Below are 26,223 nucleotides of genomic sequence, written 5' to 3' on the forward strand. Positions count from 1 at the left end.
GTGCACGTGCAAATCTTTGCCTAAGGCTAAGCAGACGATTTCTTTTCTAAAATCGTATATACGGTTGCTGATAACAGACAAATATTTTTCGGAAAGGTAGTAACAATAAAACGGAGAATCATATATTGAAAAAAAATACACTTTTTATTTTCTCATAAACACTTAAAGATTATTCAATGGAACCTTCATTAAAAGCTATACTTTCACAGGGAATTACAGGAGTGGATCCATGATGGATTTCGCCAACGGGGGGGGGGGGTATTTTAATTTTCCCCGATCGGCCACTAAAAGCTGTTTTTTTATGGAGGGGGTTATCCTAACTAAAGACTTAGCCAATGGTGCAATTTACCGTTGATTTTAAGGGGGCCTGCTAGGCCTATCGGACAATATATATAAAAACTTGAATGCGAGCGAGCAAAAAATAACATTTTATTTCAAAAATCAAATTGATTTTGTGATAGATTTTAAACATATCATATTTTACACTGTTTCTTTCTTTTTTTTCTTGGACGTGAAAAATCTCGGTAGGGGTCAAGCGCCCCTAATGCCTCCTCCCTCCCTTTAATGTACGCCACCGATCTTAACTTTATGTGAGGTATCTCATGACTGAGGCCTAGCTGATACGAGCATGAAGCATGTTAAATTATTGGAATTTTCATAATGACCTGAAATTTGAACATTCTGAGTAATCTTGAATCGTATTTATCTCATTAAATGCAGCAATCACAAAGCGCGAGCTGATTTTTTTTTTTTACTGATGGTTCCCTGAAAACGGACCTTATGATTTAGTGACTCATGAAGGTCGAGGGTACAAAAATGAAAGTTTATAAGAGCCCGAAGTGCGTGATTTTCTTTTCGGTATTTTGATCTGAAAAGTAGATATACAAAGCAATACAGGGTAATTGGTTTTAATCAATCATTCCATGCGAGCGTAAACTTAGTGCGAGCTGAAATATAAATTGGTCGGGAAGAGTATAGCAAAAAAAATTACATGCATGTAGCAAAAAAGCAGAGTGGATATAATTATGGATGTCACTAAAAGAAATGATGCGAGCGCGAAGCGCAAGCTAAACTTCACACGAAATCCTATGTATCTATCTAACAATGTAAGTAATTGATGATCTAAAGTCTTATGAAAAAAAAACATGTGAAACATTAAGCTAGGCCTATGTCAGTTAATGAACAAGATAAATCATACAACATATACTAAAGAATGCACACAAATGGCATGCGATTCATTTTTTACACGTGTATTAAATAACAATGATTAAACAGTTACTGCAAAAACAAAAACATATAAGTAACCAACACACCATTAAAAATGATAGTAATTTCCGTGTTTTGTTGTATCATTTTGTTATGTTTTTATTGTTAAATCATTTTATTTTTTTTTATTTTTGTTTTGTTTTGAACAAATTGATGCGTTGAACTAATAAGGTGTCGGCCTTGAAATGCATTTGGCATAATATATTCTACATTCAGTACTTATTGGTTGTCATAGGCCTCCATTGATTTTCTATATATAATTATATTTGTGATATTTTTTCTAGTTGTAGGACTATGTATTCTCTTTTCCTCTTTAATGGAAATTAATAAAACGAATTTGCATTTTCATATAGGCCTAAGTATGCCTTTGAAATAAATGGCACAAAAAGATGATTTGAATTTAAAAAAATATTTGAAGGATAACACAGAAAATTTCATCAAAATCGGATGTGAAATAAGAAATTAAGTTATGACATTTTTAAAGTTTAGCTTAATTTCACAAAACAGTTATATGCACATCCTTGCGTGCACTAGGCGAGACTATATACGTCATCCAGTCAATAATTTTTCTTTTATCATGAAATATGAAATATTTTGATTTTCTCCTCATTGTCAAGAAAACAACGATTAATTCTCCCTGAATATCTGGAATTAGCCTCTTTTTTAATACTAGGCCTACATGGTTCAGCAAGGTTGATCCTAATTGTCAAATATGTAAAAATGAAATATATTATAATTCAATCAAAACAAAACAAAAGAAATAGTGAGTGGAGGACATCATCGACTGTCTCATTTGCATATCATTAGATTGTGCATATCACTGTTTTGTGAAAATGAGCGAAACTTTAAAATGTCATAACTTTCTTATTTTACATTCGATTTTGATAAAAAAAATTTCATCGTTATGCTAGTTTTATTTCAAATCAACTGTTATTTGATTATTAGATTTTTATTTAATTTAATATAAGTGCAAGACTTCACAAATTGTATCCTATTTATAACTAATTATTTAACATATGATAAGCACAAAATCATTAGGAAAATTACGACCATACATAGTAATAAGATTACAGTAAAGACCGTGATTTTGACATAAAGCATATATACAGCACCCCCTGATAAAGTACCCAGTTTTTTTTTTCTCGTGGCAAAGTGGGGCAAAGGTGCATAGGGCCATTTTAAGAAACTCTAAAGAGAAGGGGGAGCGGACGAGATTATCATTAAATGTAGAACTGAAAGATTTCCTGCACATTTATTTTGTGAATTTTTGAAGTTTTCAAATTAAGGAGAGGATCGAGTGCTATCGAGGGCTATATGCTGCCCGGACATGATAATTGCTTATCACTAAATGTGCATGCATTCGCCAGGGGATTTGGTTCAAGTACAATTTGTTTGTGATCGACATTCAAGGACCGTTTGTTACCCGTGACAAGTTGACAGATGATGGGACTCAATCACAGTTATCTGACTGCTACTCTGCCATTTCTATTACTTAATAGTTTTGTCCGGGCCAGTCAATGGTCAGTCGCAGGGTCAAACGTACATTAAGGCATGTTTTTTCCAAAGATTTTTTTAAAAGACTAGCCAGACGTGTTTAGGGTAAGTTTTTCTCCAAAGCCTTTTCGATCCCCGCGCTCGATCGGGTCATATTCCGATAACAACTTGGTTATAGGGGCCAAAATGTGTAAATTCAATCATTCATTTATTTATGTAAATTGATTAACAAATTAATCCCAACTATATTCATTTAGCAACTAAATATATATCCTGTAGATCTATCTACCGTATGTATAGATATATATTTAGCAGTGTATTTTTCATTATTATTGATATATTTATTATTCATTCATTTATTTATCATTAATTAATTAATTAATTAATTTATTTATTCATTCATTCAGTCATTTATATTTATTTATTTACTTACTTATTTATTTTTTCATCTAAGATACAAATTTCTTTTTCATTCTTGGAGGCTGGGGCCCTTATGGGGGACGCAGTGAGACTCTCTAAAATCCACCCTTTTTATTTGCTATCTCGTGAATACCTTTAGCCATTGCATTGTGAAATTAATTGGCCCGATTAGTTCCGGTAATTGTTTACAATTTACCACAATTTGTTGCATTGTAATAGGATTTGGACGATAATTTGCATAGCAAATGTCATCATGGAAAGTCTGTCCGCGGGTCTATCTGTTATCGTGTGGGGATGCACAGGTGGGATCCTTTTGGTAAGTTCATCATGAAAAGTTAGTTACATTTTCTAACGTAAAGTCTCAGCTCAGACGGGCTCTCGACTCGAGCTCTCGGAGGCGGAGGAGCTCGCGGCCAGCCGCAGACTGAGGTCGGCGAAGGGCGCAGCAGCCACACAGCACAGCTACAGCGACACGCCCGGCTTGGCCTTGCCCTTGGGCTTCGCACGGGCTCGGGGCCTGTTGTTGGTTGCATGACGAGATGAGCGTACGTAGAAACGTCCTAGGACCATTCTTCCGAGATAGGAAGATTGGCGACAAATAAGCGCTTTCCTTTTCACGAAGGCAATTTTGTCTTCCAAGTCTGCGACATCGTTAACGATAGTATCGGAAAAATATATAATTTAGTCTTCATCGTCACCTGTAGATCTACCTTTTATTTCGGAATGACAAGGTTTACTTTATCATGAAGTAAGCTACAAACATCAATTCTACAATCAGTAATAAATAAAACATTATTTTATCTCCTTTTATTGAAATATATGATTTTATGAAACCTCGTCATTCCGAAATAATTCATGATTGATTGCTTATATCTGCTCCTTGAAACAAGGACTGTAATCTGATGTGCTAGGGTTAAGATCAATCTATCAGTTGTAAAAGTGCAACAAAATATTTTCAACTCATAGCAAATATTTCCTTGCAACAACACTCCCTGAGATGAATCGTGAAGCTCTGTACCATTAATCATGAAATCATTGAGAATAATCCAACTAGATTTATACTGTATTACTATTGAAAAGTGGCCATAATTTTTTTTGTATTTATGTGAAATAGTGGCCATAATTTTGGAATGATCTCCAACCTAACCGTAACAATTCCATTTTCCATTTACATTTACAAGCAAATTGAAAATCCTAAATTCATACATAATGGTAATCCCATGTCTCCCTAATAAGCCTGAGTCATATCGATTATTTTGAAAACCGGTGTTCGACAGCTCTAATTCGATCGAACATCGATGCATCGAATATTGAAGGCGGGGAAAATTTAGTCTTGTTTTTGCGTTCGATGCGATGCGCTTTATATTGCACTGCACTATACGCACTGACGATATGCGCTGGCGTTGGCCGGGTGAGCGTTGCACAAGCAGATGACAGAGCAAAGTTCGTTTGTATTTTCCATGATCACAAAACACACAAAAAAGGCCGGGGACCAAAGCAGAATTCTTCCCAAAATATCTTCAACAATGATATTTGCAGATGACAACATATAAGTTTAAAATGAAACAATAATAAAGACATGAATCACGCAGAGTCGATCCGAATGATTTTTGGTCGACTAGCATTCGCAGTCCATTCACCAGCCCCGTCCGCAGCGCCGTACACTCACTCTTCCGAAACGACAGGCGTCAGGGCGTGCTTGACGTCAGCGCCAGCAAACAATTGCAATCAACGGAGTGCGCTGTAACTTGCCTGAGATTGTGTAGTTGGATCCAAAATGAGCTCCAAATAAATTTATGGGAATAAATACGTAATTTTCTCTGGATGGTCATTTGAATTGCTATTCAATGCTGATATAACGATTGTGAGGAAAGATTGTGGAATATGAGTTATGACGATGTTCGAGAATTAATCCTGATAATGACAATCCAGTTTTTTAGACGCAATTGAGCATGCGATCAAAATAAATACGAATGTTTCGAATCGAGCCCTAAATTCATCTAAATTATTACGATTTAACAAGATTTTATGGTCATACTAAGAATATTGACGATGTCAGCAAAGTATGTTATGTTCATATGGAAGAAATAATACTGGGATTATTTCTATTGTTATTCCATCTCTGGACGTCTCCTCCACCAAGCTCCGAGAAAATAAGCACAATGCGCATGCGTGTTTGATGACGTATGACATATTTTCCCATTCATGAAATCAGAGCCCAAAATTGATGGGAAAAAATATCAAACGCAATTTTCTCTGTTTTGTCATGTAAAATGTTAATATATGGTGATATTACGAACTTGAACAGAGTTTTTGCATGTAGACAATGTTCGAGAATCAATCCTGACGTGATGATTATTTTTTTTAGACAAGTGCACTAGCTCGACTCAAGAAGTCAAGTCGATCGTCATGAGATGTCCGCCATTGAAAATTGAAACGAAATACAAACGTTTCACATCAAGCTCTAAATTCATATTAATGATTATCATATGCAAATTATTGTTAAATATTACGATTAAATAATGTTCTATGGTCATGATTTTAATATTGTTCATGAAAGCAAGATTTATTTTACGTTGATCGCGTAAATTTCCGGCCATTTTCTGGTTTGATTAAAGAACAGTACTGCGCATGCACGATCGATGGCCATGACTTCCATTCATGAATTCATCGTGCATAAATTATCTCGGCACGAGCAGACGAGTAAGACTCGAACTATGATCGAAATAAACTTCAAATTAATGGTGAATAGCATCATAATTACTCATTCGGTTTCATTTTGGGGGCAATAGAAATCAAGTAAGTAGTAGTAAAGTTGGACATTACTGATATTTTGATGATTGATTGTGTAAACCAAACGAATCGGCCGGCTGACGTATTTTTTTTTTCGATGCACCGATTTTGCAAAATCTGCACCGGTGTTCGATGACATCGATCGAACACCGATTTTAAAATCGATTCGACTCAGGCTTACTCCCTATTGTGCTTGTTAGTGTTAATATACATTGTTAGTCCACCCCATCTTTTTCTTCTCTCTGTGGAGGAGCGCGCTCGAAATGTGTGAAGATCGGTTCCCAAAGAACGGTTCTGTCCTCACTAACTAAAACCAGTTTAACGAGGCAAAGCAATCTTGAAAACTCCATTGCGAGGTGCTTAAATTATGAACTGATTTGGAAGATTGCTTTGACCGTTCTCATTACACGTTAAACTAGTTTCCACTAAACTAGTATCCAGTAAACTAGTTTTAAGAAGGTAGTGAGAGCGGTGTCTGAAATTGAATACCAAAATATGAATATTGTCTATAAAATTCTCTGATACTGGTACCCGGTAGGATGCGAAAGATATTGTTGTTTGATTTTGCCAGCACCATAATGAGGCTGCGATGAATGCAAGGAATGCTCCCCAGGGAGTGGAAATTGTGCACTTTTCGTGCGGGATTGAAATGAATCCAATGACCGGGGTAATAATATGCTGTAACACGCTTTGGGCCATTCTGGGAAAAGCGCTTTATAAAAATTGGGTATTATTATTATTACTGAGAAACTAATTCATTGAACTGTCCTTTAATTTCACTGTCTAGCTGCTCCTCTGTGCTGTATTTTACTACATCTTCAGCTTGAAGAGTGTACTTCATAGTGAATGCAGCTCAACCGCTACAGGTACGTACATGTATGAATAAGCTCAAGTAATAATAATAATAATATATGTAATTTGTAATGTGCCAAATCCACTCGGCAGAATGCCCAAGGCGCAGTGAAAGAAGAAAGAAAGAACGAAAGAGAACAGGTACAAATATAATAGTAATCGATCCAGGAACAATTTTGGATAACAAACACATCCTAAACAATGTAGAAAGGTTTGATAAAGGCATATTTATTGATATTTTGAAAAAATTTCAGGGGCTATTTTTTTACTATCTATCCCCCAAATCTGCAACATTGGATAAGCTTTGACTTTGCAGTGAATGGGTAATTTTTTTGTGGCTCTTTTTTTTTCTTCATTTTCCAGGAAGTTTCTTTTCAGGCATGAAATCGCCTTTAGGCCCTGTGATATTTTTTCCCTGATTCGATTTATAGCAGAATCTCACCAGATGTTGGGTTTTGTTTAATTGAATTTTGCCTTGATTGTCATGATTACGCTCGATTATCTTAGTTTGGTTAATTTCATTTTCTATGAAGGTCTGTGTATTTTTCGGATTTCTGTGTCACAAAAAGGGAGACTTGTTAATGTACTTTCCAATGCTCCAAGTGCAGGGAAACAGTAGCTTGGGCGAAATTCTGGGTAATTTTCTATCATTTTTTTTAATGGTTTCTTGGTTCTCGTGTTGTAACGTGATGTGAAATATAGCTTTTTCGCTGTATATTCTGTTTCATGCTCAATGTCTCATTCAACATTAGCAGTTCTGCCCTGTAAAAATATTGAGACCTATGTCGTACAGACACTGATCAGACTCTGACTGGGCATTTTCTGGATAGACATCCACAAATATATATTACAAATATATGATAATTGGCTCATTATGCTAATTAGGCCAACTATGGTAATTGCATCTACATGTATTAGCCTAAATATATGAATTATTGTTATGAATCGATTCCTTGTCACAGGACCTCTCAGAAAAAGGATATTATTTACAATGTATGTTTTCAGTCTTTCTGGTTTAAGGGAAATAGCATATTACATAATGTACATGCTAATTAAGATGATATTGCTAATTAGGCTAATTAAAAAAGTGCTCCAGGTTGCCAAGGTGGCGACCAAGCTGAAATTACTTCAATCCCCATCAAGAACACAAATCAACAACAAAAAAACTTGTACTTAACAACTTATCCAGGTATGAAATTCTACTGGACTATTTATGTGGTATGTGTTAATGCACGGATGATCAGGAGGTATTCTTTGCAGTGATGTAAATTATGACTTGCGCCAAAGTAAAGCATGACTGCCCCATGAATAAATCTAGAGGTCATAGATGTCATAATCCTACAACAGTTGCATTAAAGTCTATTTTAAAACACCTTTTCAATAATAAAACACTTTTTTTTTTCTCAAGTTAATTTCATTGAAATGGGATTCGTAAGTATGATACTATATAGCTTATGTAGGATTATGACATTATTCGCATCTGGATTCATTCATTGTACTTTACCTACTGATTATCCAAGCGTTCACACACACCATATAAATATGGTATTTATTTAATTTGGAGAAGATATTCTTTCCAGCCTTAAGCAACGATTATGCGTTCATGACTTATTTTTTTCTCCTCAAAATAGGGATGAATTCGTGAGGTGTCAAATTTTGTTTTGACTCACACGGTATACCGCCGTATTTATTGCTATTTTTATTTTCAGCTATCTTGAGCCTGTGTGCCTCTGTTTTGACAGTCACTTTGATACCAGTGGACATCTTTTTAGTTTCTTCCTTCAAAGATACAAATGGAACATTTGAGGTAAGGTGGCTGGGGGGAGGGGGAGTTGTCGAGTTGTCTTGACATTGCGACCTTTTCTTGAGCTAAAAAAATTAGACAAATCTATTCTGATTTTTCTCACCCACTTTATATGATTTTTAAATTTTGTTTTGATACTTTTTTGGGCTTTGTCTAATATTCTCATCAAATCTTGATAAATGATTTCATTCAGGTACTCGTTAACAAGAATTCTAATCCTAAAGAGGAAAGATTTCAAATGGTTGAATATCTAATATGGCAAAGGAAAGGGTCACCGCTTATGCGTAAAAATCTTTGAAAACTTGGTGCCAACGAAATAGCCCAGGGGCCCATCGCAGAAAGACTTGCGATTAAACGCAACTCAAAAAATCTTGTGCAACTTGATTTTCAGCCAATGAAGCACCCGTATTTGGGACTTGCGTTTGATACTTTGACTTGCGTTAAACACAACTCTTTCTGCAACAGGCCCCAGTTATAGTAAGGTTAAAAGTTTTCTCTTGAAATCATTGTTCCTACAACTACAGACACATTTTGTTAACCTTTTTTTTAATAGGATTGGGCCGCTGATAACGTTACCAGGGACGAGATTCAACAAGACATCCAGTATTGTTATTATGGTAGGTGTGCTAATGAATTAAAACATATCCCCATCTGCAATGGGCATCCAGGATTTTCATTGCAGGTTTCTTGGAACCCTGTCTTACAAAAGATTTTTCTGATTGAACCACTATTAACTACTGTAGCTATGGAAAGCCAGCAACATCAAAATGTATATGCCCTTTGAATATCATGTCCTCTAGATTTAACAATATCCTTGTGCTTCTCTGTTTGGTCTGTCGGCATGATATTCTTGTTTACAAAGAGACTTTAGCCAAAGAATTTATAGCACTGTTCGTTTTCCATAGTTGAGATTAATTGGATCCAGCATACTCTTTTGTAACACATGGCTCAATACTCCCCCCCCCCCTTTATTTAATGGGCTTATCCATGCAAGTTTTGGCAAATTACATTATACATATATGGGAAAGGTTTTTACGATGTCTGGCAAAAGTTGCACAAGACTTGTGAACGGTGTGTTCAACAAATTTATCGGGAGAAATGTTGGAGTATTACATTTAGGGTTAAATGATTAATGTTCTGAATGTATTATTGGTTGACAGCTCTCTATTGCTGTAATGCATTCTTCTTGTTTGTGGTCATCCCATTTGTGATGTTCTACTATGAAGAAGGAGATGAAGATGCTACTGGCTTTCAGGTATTTTCTAGAATCTTTACCCCCTTTTAATGATAAAGTCTGGTAGATCTACTGGTAACAACAGAATAGAAAAAGAAATGTTCACAGAATTATGAAACCTACAAATATTAGACATCTGTGATGTTTCAAGAAAACCTTTAATTTACAGAGTAATGAGCAAATGAAGATCAGAAAAATTACTGAAAAATGCTTGTCGGTTTAAAGGGTGGTCCCACATGTTGTTTCCTGTGTTAGCTACACCAAGAAAATCATGTGGTAATTGAATAAATATAAATTTCATGCAAGTCTGAATTATTTTCATTTGATTTCTTTAAAGCATTTTGGCAGATGATAAACACTTTAGGATTACTTACAGCCATTTCCTTTCAAAATTTGATTTCTATACCAAACCTCTAACTTAGCTTTAAGCTATTTTGATCTCTTTACTGTATATACTGTCATAATGGGGAGTTACATGGTTCTTTTTTTATTTGTGGGGGGTTCTTGTATTCTCTACAAATTGTCGAAAATATATATTGTCATTTTTGGGGGTAAAAAATAATAGTACAAACTCACATTTGTAAAACCACGAATCTTGAAAATACATTGTATTTTATTGTGTGTGTTTTGTCTTTGTAGCGTTGCTGTACTGCTTCAAAATACACGGCTGGTTTCATTTTGATTGCCTTCATTCTTTTACTCATTGGGTAGGATAACTGCTGTTATGTCTATTGCCAACTCGTCCACTCATCACATGGTCTACCTTCATTTAGTCTAATGCCGTTACGTCTATCACCATTTCGTCTAACAGCCATTTGGTCCAATAGTCACTTTGTCTAATCACCAGATCATCTTTTGCCATTTCATCTCGTAACCAGTAGGTCTAATACCCATTTTCTTTTTAATTCATTTTGCCCAATTAAAACTTAGTCCAATAAGACCAAGTAGTATATGGACTAAATGGCTATTGGACCAACTGGTTATTAGACAAAATGATGAGAGGCGAGATGGCAATTATACCATGTGGATTGTGGATGAACTGATGGTAGACCCAACCACTTCCCAACCACTCTTTAATTCTCTTCACTGGCTTTCTTTTAAACAGAGAATTACGTTCAAATTACTGGTGATTGTCTACAAAACACTGAATAAACAGGCTCCACAGTATTTAAGTAACTGTCTTTATCTATATAGACCAACTAGAGCTCTTAGATCGGCCAGTGATCACCTTCGCCTCACATATTCATTAACTCGTACATTAGCTGGTGACAGAACTTTTACGGTGTCGGCCTCGAAATCCTGGAACAACCTGCCACTAATAATTAGACGCTCTCCATCATTAGCAATCTTCAAAAAGTTATTAAAAACTCATCTCTTTAATACTTTGTAGTTTTTAGAATATTACATCTTATTCATTGTAAGCGCGGTTTGGGCCTAATGGGAAAAGCGCAGTACAAATAACAAGTAATAATAATAATAATAGACCAAATGAGTAGACAAGTTGGTAATTGGACGAATTGGCATAGACCAGTAGGAAATAAACCACCGGGTAAGCTGAAATTGGATTGTATTATATCAGTTTAAAGATAAATTCCAGTATTGGTAATGATCTCAAAATGAATTTTTACAGAATCTAATATAATGACCACCCAAGTGTCTGTTGTATGAATAAAAAATATGTGCCAAAGGATTCTGGAAGAAATTGTGTAATTGCTGAGAAATAAGCAAAATGAGCGCGGAGTCGGTCACTTCCGTCGGGTCTTTATTCCAGCAATAATAATACACTGTCCCACGTGTGCCTATCTGTGTTGGTGATCTTCAGTGTGAACATTTTTCAGCGTAGATTTCAAGATTTCACAAAGTTCAGTTTATGTAACGGTACCACATCTAGATCCTCGATGATATACTGACAATTAAGCCTGGTTTTACAGACTTTCTCATGAAATCAGTGTTTACTGCAACTACTAGAATTTCTCTTTAAAGTTGTCAGTCGTGGGAAATCGTTGATGTGAAAGTGAAACCGAGAATGAATTTGTTAGAGGGTATGAGTAAGAGAATGAAAAGAAGAGGGGAAGGAAGGAATATAAGCAAGGGAGGAGGAGAGACTGTTTTTATAATTCCTTGCTGTTTATTCCTATATAGCAAGGGGGGGGGGGGCAAAACAGCGCCCCCCCGATCTTGGCCATTAATCATGCGATTGTGACTGTTGATCATGTGATCGTGGTGAAAATGTGCATGCACGTCACCCATGACGGAATGCCCACAATTCAGTTCCCAGTTGTACCATAATTAAAATTTATTTTGATTTAACTAATCATGCTTATCAATGCATAAAACCATAATTTGGCACTAAATATTTAAGGATAACCCCAAAGTTGCTAAAGTTTGGTCAGGACACTCTTAGCTTTATTATCAAATGTATATTAGGCAGAGCTACCAAGTCTCACGCATTATGCGTGAGACTCAAGCATTTTTGACTCATGTTCATCCCCTCAAATCTCTGTCTCACGCAACTATCACAGCCTATCCCCATATACATTGTACACAATGTCTGTGATCTCACTCAGATTCACAGAAAATCTCACACATACATGTAGCTGGTCTTCGAACTTGGCATATCTCATATTAGGGTTAGGTTTTCTATAACTACATGTATTCCTTTCTTTCAGTGCCTTTGTTCCATGGCAGGGAATTCCCCAGGAGGAGAAAAACTCAACAGACTGGGAACAGTTCAAATATCTCATCAATGAGTTTGGAAATGGCAGTAAGTAATGCCTTCTATTCACATGGTCTTCGTGCAATTGTCTACTCAGCTAGTCTAGTACCACACGGGCTAACCTATTTGGTCCTCTATCAGTTTGTTCTAATTTCCATCTGGTCTAGACTACCCTTGGTCTAATGCCGACTTAGTCTAATTTTCATTTACTATATACTCAAGTGGTCTAATCTCCACTTCCTCTTTGTCAAATTAAGTTTTGATGGCAAAAGAAGCTGCTGAAAAAAGGGCCTAAGCTTTCAATCCTAGCAGAATCTTCTTCGGAGGCAAAATGACAAACATATAAAGTGGAACAACCATAATATAGACCATAGACATTCAACAGCAATGCTAGAAACAAGGAGACAAAAGGGGCATTTAGTGAGAAGAGATGACCAATCAGGTTAATGAAGGGGATGAAAGAAAAGGAGTATGCAGACACAAAGGGAAGTTAGTGTAAGTATGGCCAAAGAAAGACCTCAAGCCGAGAGGGATTAAGATATGAGGCAGGCAACGAAAATTAAGTTTTGATTTATAAACAGTTCATATTAGACTGTATGGTGTATACCAATGGGATATTAGACAAAATGGGAATATTGAAATTATGAAAGAAGTGTTAAATGTGATAAATGTCTATTAAATGAAATGGTTATGAAATGAATTTGTTGCAGGTGAACTATGATGAGACCAAGTTGGATGAGGTCAAAAAGGAAGTTAAATATGCTAGTATCACCAATATTCATCAGTGAATAATTGTATTATTAACTTATTGAATGAATTTGTATATTCTATATTACATGTAAGTACAAGGGAAACCTTCAGAAGTTGCAACTGCAATAATAATGCGCATATTTTGTTTTTCTGAATTGCAGAGGGATTTGATGCTCTGTACTTTCTGATAGGGTTCATATCTTTGATCGGTATGATTGGCATTATCTTTTATATGGTGAGTATAGGAGGTACTCGGCTTAACTAATGTCATTAATAGACCCTGTACCCATCTACTTTCTTGACCTCGGGCCCGTTTCATAAAGGACTTGCAACTGTTGTAACTTTGTCATAATGGCAACTACCATAGTAACAGGGCTCAGCAGTCAATCATAATCAAGGTTACCATGGTAGTTGCCATTGTGTCAATGTTACAACTGTTGCAAGTCCTTTATGAAACAGGCCCCTGGTTTTCCTGTAGCCAGTTAAGAAGATCACTTGACTGCTTAAACCTTTGTAAAGTGGCCTTGTTGCAATGGGAAAGCTCTAAGTGTGGTCCCATGTTTCATGCAGAATTTGAGGCATTCGACACACAGTGTGTACTGAGTAGTGCGTCCAACATGCAGGCACCCTCATACTTTCATGAAGTGATTGCTTCTGGTCAAGACCCGCTTTGTCCTCACCTTCGCTTAGACCATTTTAACGAGGCGAAGCGGTCTTGAAAACTACATCGTGAGGTGCTATTCCAAACTGGTTTGAAAGACCAGTTTGTTTCAAAGACTGCTTTGACCGTTCCCATTACACATTGAACTGGTTTCCTCTAAGCTGGTCTAAGAAAGTTGATGAGAACGAGGCCACAATCCACTTGTGTTCCTGTCATAGGCAACATTTGTTGGTTTTATGTCCAAATTTATGCCAAAATGAAATACATGTATGGTTGTATTGATAATATTTATGTATAGCGTACCACAATATTTCTATAAGGCGTTGCATACTATAACGTGCATCAGAATGCGAAAAGTGTCAATTTGCATTTTCCCCAGTGATTTGTTGTCTTTTGTCACATTGCAAGTTTACAGTATTCAATTTTTAGCTTATTTAAATGACATTTATTTTATGGGTTAATGCTCATTCAGACATTGCTTAATAACAATTCTTAGGTGACATAATGGATGCCAGATAAACTTTCAATAAATGTGGATTGACAGAGCCCCGCGGTTGGCTGGACAATTTGTATTTCCCAAACATGTTACCAGTTCGTCATGCCCTCATGAAGTACAAGTAAAAATGTCAAAGATATAAGCGTGACTTAATAGTCCCATTTCAATTTTGGTAGCATGTGGTATATTACGCATCACGCATTGGTCAGATCATGCGCATGGGGTGTGCAATGGCACATATCCATCAATCAGATAATGTGTTAAATAATGTGTGCATGAGCTATTAAAGGTCAAGTCTACCCCAGTCAAATGTTGATGTAAATAAATAGAGAAAAATCAAACTAGGATAATGCTGAACATGCCATCAAAATCGGATGTAAAATAATAAAGTTATGACATTTCAAAGTTCGCTTATTTTCACAAAACAGTGATTTGCACAACTCAGCTACATGCAAATGAGACGGTCAATGATGTCATTCACTCACTATTTCTTTTGTTTTCTATTGTTTGAATTATACAATATTTCATTTTTCACAGATTTGACAATAAGGACCAACTTGACTGAACCATATACATGTAGTATTAAATAATGCTAATTCCACATGTTCATGGAGGAAATACCCGTTGTTTCACTTGACAATAAGGAGAAAATTAGAGTACTTCATACTTCACATAATAAAATACAAAAGAAATAGTGAGTGGTTGACGTCATGAGTCTCCTCATTTGCTTACCTATCAGGATGTGAATATAACTGTTCTGTGAAATTAAGCGAAACTTAAAAATGCCATAACTTTCTTATTTGAAATCCGATTTTGATGAAATTTTCAGTGTTATGCTTGTTGGATTTTTCTCTTATTAAAATCAAGTTTTTGTTGGGGTGGACTTGTACTTTAAGTATGACTCTAAGTCACACTTTACTCTAAACACCCCATGGGTCCTGTCTTACAAAGAACTGTCTTACAAAGAACTGTCTTACAAAGAATTATGATCGATAAATCAGCCTCAGTAATATGGAAATCCATCAATGTCCTAATTTCTGCTACAGGAGATTTGCACAATGTCCTTTGTGAATAAGGAGAAGCAGTTACTGAATTTTGAACAAAAGGATGAATGTATGAATATACATCATAGTAAGAAAACATGCATTTTAGATGTTGACGTTGCTGGCTTTCCATAGTTGTGGTTGATCAGATCAATCGCAACTCTTTGTAGGACGAGGCCATGGAATAATAACTGGTATAATAACTGGAATAATAACTCACAACTTATTACTCATTCCCATGAGTTACTTTGATGACTTACTAACTCATCCCCTTGACGTAATATTATGTTCCCATGACTTATAACTTATTGTTGTCTTCAGGCTATTGGCATGGCAGCCATTCCCATCGAGATGATCAAAGGAACCCAAAGTGTGACCGATGAGTTGGATGAAACAGACTCGGCCATACAACACAACATCAGACGCCGCAATGCCATCAATAAAAGGGTCAGTATTCATAGTTTGAATCAATCAGTGGCATGATACAAAAAAACAATATGGCGTCATGCTACCCCTCTTCTAAATAAACTTCATTGTCTACCTGTTTCTGATAGAATACATTATCAAATACTTGTTCAAATCTATAAATCATCCACACTTCCTTCTTAATATATTTCTTCATTATTTTATCAACCAAGATCAACGTACTCTCTTCTAAAGCTGCTCCTTCCTATGTCACTCCAAAATCCAGAAAACAGGCCTTCTTCAACTCTTTCCCCGTCTTTGGAACAAACTGCCTCCATCTCTCTGAAACATCGTTTCCCTTGACCTCTTTAAAAAAAAATCTTAAAACACACCTATTTAAACCATAAACCTTAACTTGTCTTATGCCATTAAAAGTGCTTTGTATCCTCTGGAAAAAGCACTATATAAATCTAATTATTATTATTATTCGTTCTGATTCAAAGTGACATCACATTGTCTACATTACATGAACCATCCTCCACATAAGATAATGTCAGTATACATTCTACTAACATAATCTCATGACTTTTTAGTAAAATATTTCAGATTTCACACTTTAAAAATAAATGGCAGTAGTAGTAGTTCATAGAGCATCCAATACTATGTTCGTCTGTCTAAGTTTCTGTTTGCATATATATATGTATATCTGCCAACATATTTGGGAAGAAATTGTGTAATTACTGAGAAATTAGTTAAGTAAGCACAGGATTTATAGAGGGCCCACATGTCAGGCACCAATATTTTTCCAAGCAATAATAAAGCACTGTCCCACATGTGCTTATCTATGCTGGGGATCTTCAGTGTGATTGTTTTTCTGCTTACCAATAAATTTCACAATTTCAGAAAGTTCAGTCTGAAAAATAATAATAAAAATACTGTAGGATTTACCTTGCTAGGTGCTCAAGGTGCTCCTATATTACACTGGGTAAGCTAGTCTGCTGATTCCGGTGCTCACAGTTTTTTGAGGAAATAGCTTCCTGCCGGTACCTATTTACCTCACCTGGGTTGAGTGCAGCACAAAGTATATGTCACTGTACCAGGGATCCGTTTCATAAAACTTGTTACAATAACAAATTTACAATAACAGTTAAAAGCTACTGAAATCCTTTAATCTGATTGGCTGATGGCAAGTTTGTTTAGTGCATTTGTTATTATAACAAGTCTTTATTAAACGGGGCCCAGATCGAGATGCACTGTGATTGCTTGTAAGATTACGTTATGTTAGATTACTGACAAAAAAATTGTTTTATTCATTAATTTTTTATATGTCTCTTTATTTTTACAGGGTAGCCCTTTCAGTTGCAAGAACTGCTTGACCAAGGGGCCCTGCATCAACAGAAATTAAAAACGTAACAAAACAAAATTGTCAAAAAATGAACATAATAATCAAAGAGAAAGAAAAATGTTAAACATAAAAGTAAAAGTAATTGGTTTTACAGACTTTCTCGTGAAATCAGTGTTTAATGCAACTATTTTTAATAATCTGTAAACGTTAAAGTACTGTATGTATGCTCTCTAAATGCTCTAGGTTATTGTTTATTTCAGTACCATGGTTCAAGCCGATCGGTATCCAACCGCGACCGTGGCAGGCTCCAACAGCTGAACGACGAAGAAGAGCTGATTAAAAGAAGACAGCGCCATCTAAAGGACAAGAAAGGATCGCTGAGCGCACGGTGCGGCAAATTCTGGAGGCCGTTTGAGATTGTGATGGGAATCCTTCTCCTGCTCTTTTCCTTTCTCCTGATAACATCCCTTTTCATGACAAGGTAATTTAATGGTCCCATGAAATACAGCAAAGATGCTGATTTATTTGTTAGCTTAGTGGTTACTAATTATGATTTCATCAAAATTTTACCCGAAAAACGTCCCACATCAGGTTCAAAGGCAGTTTTATATCGAAAATTGAGCCAAATTCGCCCCGCCCACAAAAATTCAGCCCGAGTTGGGTTTTGTATATCACGTGACAATTATGATGTCAGGGAAGGAAACTGCTGAGTGTTGTTGACGTTTGGAGCTTGAAGAGCCTATTGTGGTTGCACGTGGAACGTGTACAATAACTAGGGGTCCGGCTGCACAGCTAGGAAAACCTGCCTTCGATGACGTCACAATGATTGACAGGTCGACTCTTTCGAAAATTTTAGTGGGCGTTCCCGTTGAAGTTCATTTCCATGGCATAACTCAACACCGGTTCGTCGTACACAGGAACCGATGGCAAATTCGTATTTTTCAAGTAAAACTACCTAATAATAGATATTTATCTAGAATAAGATGGAATTGGTGTCATAGGACCTTTAAAGCCTTAAACTATTCATTTACTTCTAGGATCCTCACCCATGAGGCAACATATTTGTAATTTAGTCGTTTTTATATAACTCCCAAGAATATTCTGTAACCTGATCGGTCCAAATCTGGTCACATGATATACAGCGAATCGCACTATTGCATCCAAAATGCACTATCCTGCACTCTGACGTCATACAAAAAGTACTATCCTGCACTCTGACGTCAGAGTGCAGGATAGTGCGAGGTCTGGAATTATCTAGAAATATCTAGAATTTAGATCAAATATAGCATTCGGGACAACTCAGTGACATGGGGAAGGAGGGGGTTGTATAAAACAAACAATGCATGCATTCTTGTGCATAGAGGACCAAAATAATGAACTCTGTGCTTGACTCGCCAAATAGATATACCACACACGGTCCTGCGGACCTCGGTGTGGTATATATCCATTGGCTCTCGTAAAATTGTTCATTATTTGGCCCTGCATGCACACGCTTACGTGCATTATTTGTATAATATTGCGCTTCCCCGAACAAAAAAGCTGCTGATTATCGATGATTTATTATCACTTAAATCACAAATAACAATAGCCATAATTACCTGTCATGGTAAGGCTTAGACTCTCTTCTTTCGTCTGGGGAGTGGTTCATGAAGTGATTTATCAGACGTTTTATCTGACAAGTCTTGTCTCATCCGACAGTCACCATATGAGCTGTGCTTCTCAGCCAATCAAAATCAAGGAAATTTTTCAGATGAAAATGTTTGTGTGAAACACTCCCCTGGCCTAAATCTATAGATTCATCATTCACGCATGAGTGAGTGGAAGCAATTTCACGCATATTTTGTAATAGCAGCAAGGAATCCTAATCTGTGATTGGTGTATTGGGCATAATTGTTAGTCTGTCCTAGCGTGCTCTTGTTTCATTAAGACCCGTTATTATATCGAATGCACAATTTTTATAACAAATTTACTATCAACCAATTAGATTGAAGGATTTCAGTAGCTTTTAACTGGTATGGTAAATTTGTTTTTACAACACGTATTATGAAACAGAGCCCAGACCTTATACCTTAATTACACACATTTTTTCCTTTTGTATTTCTGAGCAGTTTGGACAGGGCTCTTCACTCCCTTGGGCCTCGCAGCGGCTATGTGCTCACCAAGAGACACTTCCCCAATCCGATAGACATGATGCTCCTCTATGCACAGAGGGTACGTCAAAGTTAGAAACTAAGGCAATTAGAAAGTTTATCGGTATTCGTAAAGGGACACCAACAGTGCTCCAAAGTTGCAATTTGGGGGAGAGTTCCATAACTCTTCAGAAGCGATGTGAAGTCTAGTGGCGGATCCAGGAAGGGGCACATCTGTCCTGTTCCCCCCCCCTTTTAAGAGGCACAAACGATCTTTTTTAAGGGTGATATCTCATGCATAGAACCTCGATTTGGTATAATGAAAAACATTTTTTTTCCTGTACAATATGCCTCCCCCCCTAGAAAATCCTGGATCTGCCCCTGGCTGTGTTCGTGGCAAGCGAAGACAAAATGAGGATGTGGCATAGAGGTCACTTCACCTTTAGTTGGTAATGTGACGTGAAAATGGCACTTTGCACAAGAATTTGTATATTACTATTTTGGTAGGCAACTTATGACAGTTAACTAGCATATACATGTACATCTAATTATTGACGTACATCTGATTTATCGGATTAACCCCTGCAATTAACCCCCTTACATCTAATCTCCACCCCTACAGTAAACTGGGTCCAGGGAATTTGAAAAAAGAAGTTGGATACTGCAGAATAATTTGCAGTAATTTAAATATCTTTTTTTTTCTAGTGAAAAAAAAACCAGGCAGAATTATTAAAGATCATTAAATAAAAAGAAAAAAAAAACATGCACACATTGTTATCAATATTGCATAAAGTATTTGGAGCAGTGTAGAAAAAAAATGCCTTGGCAAGTGCTATGACGGGAATAAAACCCCGGACTTCCATTGTGCAGCCAGTTGACTTAGACCACCCGGCGATGTCACCTCGCTGCGAATCAAACTCGCCTTTATCTCATGTTTTAAAAACCTGATCTCACCCCAGCCAAAATCCAAAAATATCTGTGCCTGAAGTCAAATAGATTATTTTGAGAACTTTTGGTTCCCATCTGAAACCCAGATGGGTGCATGACCTTGAAGAATGCCTGAATTATCCAGCTCTACCAAAGTTAAAATATATATATATATTTTTCCTATTCTTTTGTAGGTGTTTCCATTGGATCTTGTGATCTTCAGCATCATCTTGACGTATTTCTTCTGGACTTCTGTTGGAGGCATCAAAAAGATTGGCATATGGTTGCTCTGCATAAGAGTGAGTAAACTGGACTATTATCTCTCTCTGTCTCTCACTCTCTCTTGTCTCTCTTTGTTTCCCAATCTCTCTTTATATTAGTGCCATACAATTTGTCTTTGGCAATCCTGCTGTTCTGCAACCCTCCTACATGTAGATTTTTTTTTATGAACAACTCTTCCAGTTCTCTCACTCCCCTCTCTTTTGATATCTGGTGTTAATAATTGTGAAGATGATGATGGTGATATTAATGATGAAAATGATGTTGGACAATAGTGGTACATGTAACTGATGGTATTCATAATAACAAGAACTAATGAAAGTGATGTGTTAATGTGGTTCAGAGGAAATTGAGCATGACAAAATGTGGAGATGATAATGACACATTTTATGAGGATGATTAATATCGGTTTCATTTCACAACCAGTTTTCAAAATATACTTAATTACAGCAAATCATTCAAACGATACGTTGTTATAAATTTGGATAGAAAAAACAGGGATTAAGCTGAAGCCTGTTTTGTACTGCGTAGAAAAATTTACATGGGCTTCATAAATGTGGCATTCATTATGATTATTATGAATCATCCACTTTCTCATCCTCTTACAGTTATATAGGATTCGTCCCAAGCGCACCAAGCCTCAAGCGCTTCTCTTCCAGTGTTCGATTGTGATCTGTATGATAATGGCGCTGAATACGATGCTGTATACGTTGGCACCAGATTACTTGAGCTACGGATACCAGAGGTACATGCCGGTAAGTGATTTCTGATGAATGGATTGATTGGCCCATTGTGACCTATTTACATTCAGAATAAAAGCATAGTATGTAATATGGTAAAGCAATATTTATTATAAAGAAGCAACAGGTAAAAAACTAGTGACAATTTGAAAAATAACGATTATCAACAATAGTACAACAAATAAAATCAATTATTGGATGCAGAGACCAGCAAAGGCCAAAGGCTTGTCAAGGTCAATCAATCCCCTGAATAACAGTCAAATATATTTACATTACACACACACTCTGATATTTATCTGATTTGGTCGGATAGTTGAGATATTTTGAACACAAAAGTGAAAAAAAAAACTGATGAAATGTAGGGGAACAAATAAAGAAAAAGATGAGACCAGGGGCCTGTCTTACAAAGAGTTGTGATTGATCAGATCAATCGCAACTATGGAAAGCCAGCAAAGTCAATATTTAAAATGCATGTTTGTTCAAGAAATTTTCTAGATATGAATGTATACTATATCCATGAATTCATTGATTTCTCTACAATTTGGTGTAATCTTCTTTATTTAAGAAGGACATTTTGCAAATTTCCTGTAGAAAAAATTATGACACTGATGGATTTCCATAGAGTTACGATTGATTGGATCAATCGTAAGACAGGGCCCTGATGAGATGAGGCCAAAGTGGCTGTAGACCATGTGTCAATTTCACTATAGGTGTTTAAATTACATTATAGGTGTTTATATTATGGCTTCTTCTTCACTTTTCAGAGTAATGGTACAGAGGCAGTACAGTGCAATACACAGGCAGGTGACGGTAAGTTGTCAGCCAAATATATTACCTTCCATAAACAGATAGGCCCGTATTCTGAAGTCAGGTTTAACTTAGAATGTGGTCTAACTCTGTGCTAAAATTATGGGTAGCCAAAAGTTTCAAAATTTTTTTATGTTTATATGTTTTTTATCTGTTTACTGTGCTCTTCCTGATTCATCGATGGTGAAGACAATCATTTATTTATACTTCCTAGACAATTATGAATGATTTGGGAGCCAAATGAGCTGAAATATGATTTCTCTACTGTTTATGGAACAATTTGCTATCCATACTTCTACCACAACTTTAAACCCAACTTAAATTTAAATCCGACTTCAGAATACTGTCTTTTATCTAACGTTAAATTCTAGAAGGGGGAGCATTGCAAGAAAATATTTGCAATCTATTGCAAATTTCTGTTGCAAATTAAGATATCTCAATTGTAATTACATCAAAATTTATTTTTTACTTCTTGTTGCTAGAAGCAGACGGGCCATGTCTTACAAAGAGCTATGATTGATCCAATCAATCATAACTCTATGGAAATCCACCAGTGTCATAATTTTTTCTGCAGGAAATTTGCAAAATGTCCTTTGAAAACAAAGGAGATCACACCAAATGGTCAAGAAATCAATGAGATTATGAATATACATTCACATCTAGAATTTTATTTTGAACAGACAAGCATTTTATATGTTGACTTTGATGGCTTTCCATAGTTTTCCATGGCTTTCCAAGATGTGGCCAGGTAGCAATTCTGTGAAAATTTACAATTAATTACCAGACTTACGATTGATTCAGAGATTCAAATTTGACTTGTAATTGATTTCACGTTTCTTGCAATGTCCCACAGATGTGGCACGCTGTCATTTAGTAAATTCAAACCGAAAACCATGATTGCTCTTTTGAGTATAGATTACCTACCAGCGGGGCTTGGCCGACCCGTTTTGGATTAAGACATTTTTTTTTGCCCCACGCGTTCTTCATTTTATGAAAAAGCCACATGATTCTTGTCCCTAATAAAATGAGTGAAATAACAAAATCATTATTTTTTTAAAGAAAGATCGAAGGTAACCTGACCATAAAGTGACAATATCTATAATGCATAAAAGATTCACTGTGTATATGTACTCAATTTGAATCGGCAAATGAGGGAAAAGCATTTATTTCCAATTGGGGTTTATCCAATATACATGTATGATTGGGGCTTAGTTCTCATTTATTGTTTGTGTTTTTTATCCATTCAAAGAATGTGTCATGACTGTTGCTGTGAAACTGATGTCCAAGTTTCTCTACAGAGTGTGGTTCTTTGGTGCATGCTACTATTGGGCCACGTGGGCCTTCATTGGCGTAAGTGAATTTCTACCCTCTTTTAAGGGCTTCTACTAAGGACTCGAACCGCATTGCACTGGAATGCGCTCTGTTGGGTGTTCATAAAGCTGTTTTTTGGTTTGATTTTATTCATATATATCATTGTCTACATTACATAACCGTTGTCATAGGTAATCATATATATATATATATATATATATATATATATATATATATATATAATACATATACATGAGTAGATCATCATAAGCTCTAAGAGCTTGAGAGCGATATCCAAAGAATATATACATAAATTATACAATGGCTAAAATACTAGAATCAATGATGTGAAAATCATATTAAAGGACAGGAGAGCTAGAGAGAAAGAGTGAGGGGGATGAGAAAGAGAGAGTTACGGAGAGAAGTGAATAGAGATAGAAACATGAAGAGAGAACTAACACGATATAAAATGCAAGACATATCAGGTTCTGAAGATGAAGACTTGTTGCTAAGAATATAGGCAGTTACTAGCAACTTCATGAACAACTGGAGATTCTTTCTTCGGAGCTAAATCCACACCAATGAAAATGTATGCATAATTTACCTCAAGAAAGGATCACCAGTCTATCCCAAAGTCTCTCTTAACTTACAAGAATTTTTATGAAACACCCGATGCGATGAGTTGATTTTATAGTTCTGGTGTCTTCGAATCGGCAAACATGATGAGGAAGAGTTCATATGCGCTCATATTAGACTTTTTAAAGACTCTTTTCAATATATTTCAGCTTTCTAAGATAGGGCCAGGACCCATTCACACAAAGATAAAGAATGATAAACAATATGTACCACTAAACTTGTATTACACATCTGAAGAGCTCAGTTGCAAAAGGGGTTAGATCCATTTTTCTTCACTTTGATTTTCTTTTTTTTTGTCTCAATGTATAGACTTTTAGTAGCTCTATAAGATAATACCAAAGAAAAGATGAATTTCCCATTTAAAAGTGAAGAAAATGGCAAAGAATTTTTTTTCCAAAAGGTGTTAGTTCCACAAAGAATGTTTTTGGAAAAGAATATTTATAAAAAATAGGAATAGAACAATGAATGTATGAATATACATCATACCTAGGAAATATTTTGAACAAATTTGCATGTAAGATGTTGATGTCGCTGACCATCCATAGTTGTGATTGATCGGATCAGTTGCAACTCTTTGTAAGACAGGGTCTAGTCTATTGGATTAATGTTATAGTTGGCTATCCATAGTGTCAGAAAAAGGGGACACCCTCAGACAGAGACATGAGAAAATCAGATCTTCCTGGGGAAAAAGAGCAAAATTGAAACATAATCTTTTAATTACACCAGAGTTCGGAATACAGGCCAAAATAATTTAGCATAAGTCGCGTAACATACTAAATTTCATCATCTTTGCCTTTTTTTTCTTTCTCCTAGATGTTTCTTTTGAGTGTGCTAATCTTTTTCTTCAGACGCCGTCGGTCGGCGATCGAGGGTCACGTTGAGGCTTCCGATACAGAAGACAGTGATGAAGAAATGCTGGATCCGTAAAGCCGTTGATGCCTTCATCTATATGTGGATTAAAATGAATCGTAATAGGTCCCGAAGCTGCATGGGTTGTAAACCTATGCACAGCATCAATTTCAACAACAAAATACGCACTGTATGTCTTGGACAGTGATGGTTTGACTAATGATTAATATCTAAAATTTCCATAGATGCTCCAGAAATGCCCCTCCCCTCCCCCTTCAACCCCCCCCCCTAAAAAACAGTAAAAAAGATTCAGGCAAAAAGTACATCTGTTTAACTTTTTGGAGTACTCTTGTATTGAATTTCTTGATTTCCTATGATTTTGCAATATGTCTCAAACTGTTAGAAAATTTATCCTCAAAATAAAAGAAGTTCCTGCAGCAGAGTCTCGAGAACACCTGTAATCTTACCGATTTGCGTAATCTTACAAGAAATTGGTATTTGGAGTATGGAATCTTACAAATTTCCTTGAATAAAACATCCTTTTCCCCTTTTTAAACAGACCTGTTCTGTTAAATTACAGAAAAATTCCTGTTTTATGAATTTACAGAATGATTCTGTTATTGCTTTCTGCAAAATCTTCTGTTTATTTTCTTTAAAATCACGTTTTTTTTAACAGTGTAGAAATGAAGGCAAGGGAAATGCAGTTCCCCTGCTAGTTACAGTAGTATTAGGACCCCCTCAAATTCTGGCAAGAAAATCAAGAGCTGTTCGGAAGAGACAGCTGGATTTTCACTGTAATTAATTAGTTTTGTGCAATTTTATTCTTGGGTAATGAGCTGTAGAATATGTTACCTGCCATCCAAAAACCAGCAATAAGTCAACCAAAATGAATATTGAGATTTCTGTTTAGCTTGTGAATTTTTTTCTTAAGCTTTAAAATGATGTGTAATATGTTAAAATTGACCAACAATAACCAATACAAGTACTTGATCGAATGCAGAGGAAATTCAGCAATAGCGTAGAATATAAGGAGGAAACAAGGTTTGAAGTTTGGGGTTCACTCGAGCATGAGATGTACATACTGTATAATCTCAGTGAAACTTCGAAGCACTCAGAAAAAGTAGTGTCTAAGGAAAGTCTTGTATGTTTTCTTTTATTCAATGTCACAACTTAAAATGTTCACAGTATGAAGAAGAAGAATTGCTCTTTCAGGTAAGCTAGTTTTCAATTTTTGGATTTTGGAGACTAAATTCACTATCTTGGCTA

General features: G+C 36.0%; 1 protein-coding gene across 1 annotated transcript; it reads left to right on the forward strand.

Annotated features, from left to right (window-relative positions):
• The first annotated feature begins 3,327 nt into the window (after window positions 1-3,327).
• LOC121430865 (probable lysosomal cobalamin transporter) lies at window positions 3,328-25,243 on the forward strand. Its single transcript, XM_041628288.1, has 16 exons — window positions 3,328-3,496; window positions 6,761-6,839; window positions 8,535-8,632; window positions 9,183-9,246; window positions 9,790-9,884; window positions 10,503-10,570; window positions 12,533-12,627; window positions 13,491-13,564; window positions 15,851-15,976; window positions 17,540-17,760; window positions 19,388-19,490; window positions 20,530-20,634; window positions 21,223-21,369; window positions 22,119-22,164; window positions 23,411-23,511; window positions 24,922-25,243. The coding sequence occupies exons 1-16, from the start codon at window positions 3,434-3,436 to the stop codon at window positions 25,033-25,035; spliced, it is 1,599 nt and encodes a 532-aa protein (XP_041484222.1). The 5' UTR covers window positions 3,328-3,433; the 3' UTR covers window positions 25,036-25,243.
• The last annotated feature ends 980 nt before the right edge of the window (window positions 25,244-26,223 follow it).

The sequence above is a fragment of the Lytechinus variegatus genome, chromosome 17, assembly GCF_018143015.1.
Source record: "Lytechinus variegatus isolate NC3 chromosome 17, Lvar_3.0, whole genome shotgun sequence".
NCBI classification, from domain to species: domain Eukaryota; kingdom Metazoa; phylum Echinodermata; class Echinoidea; order Temnopleuroida; family Toxopneustidae; genus Lytechinus; species Lytechinus variegatus.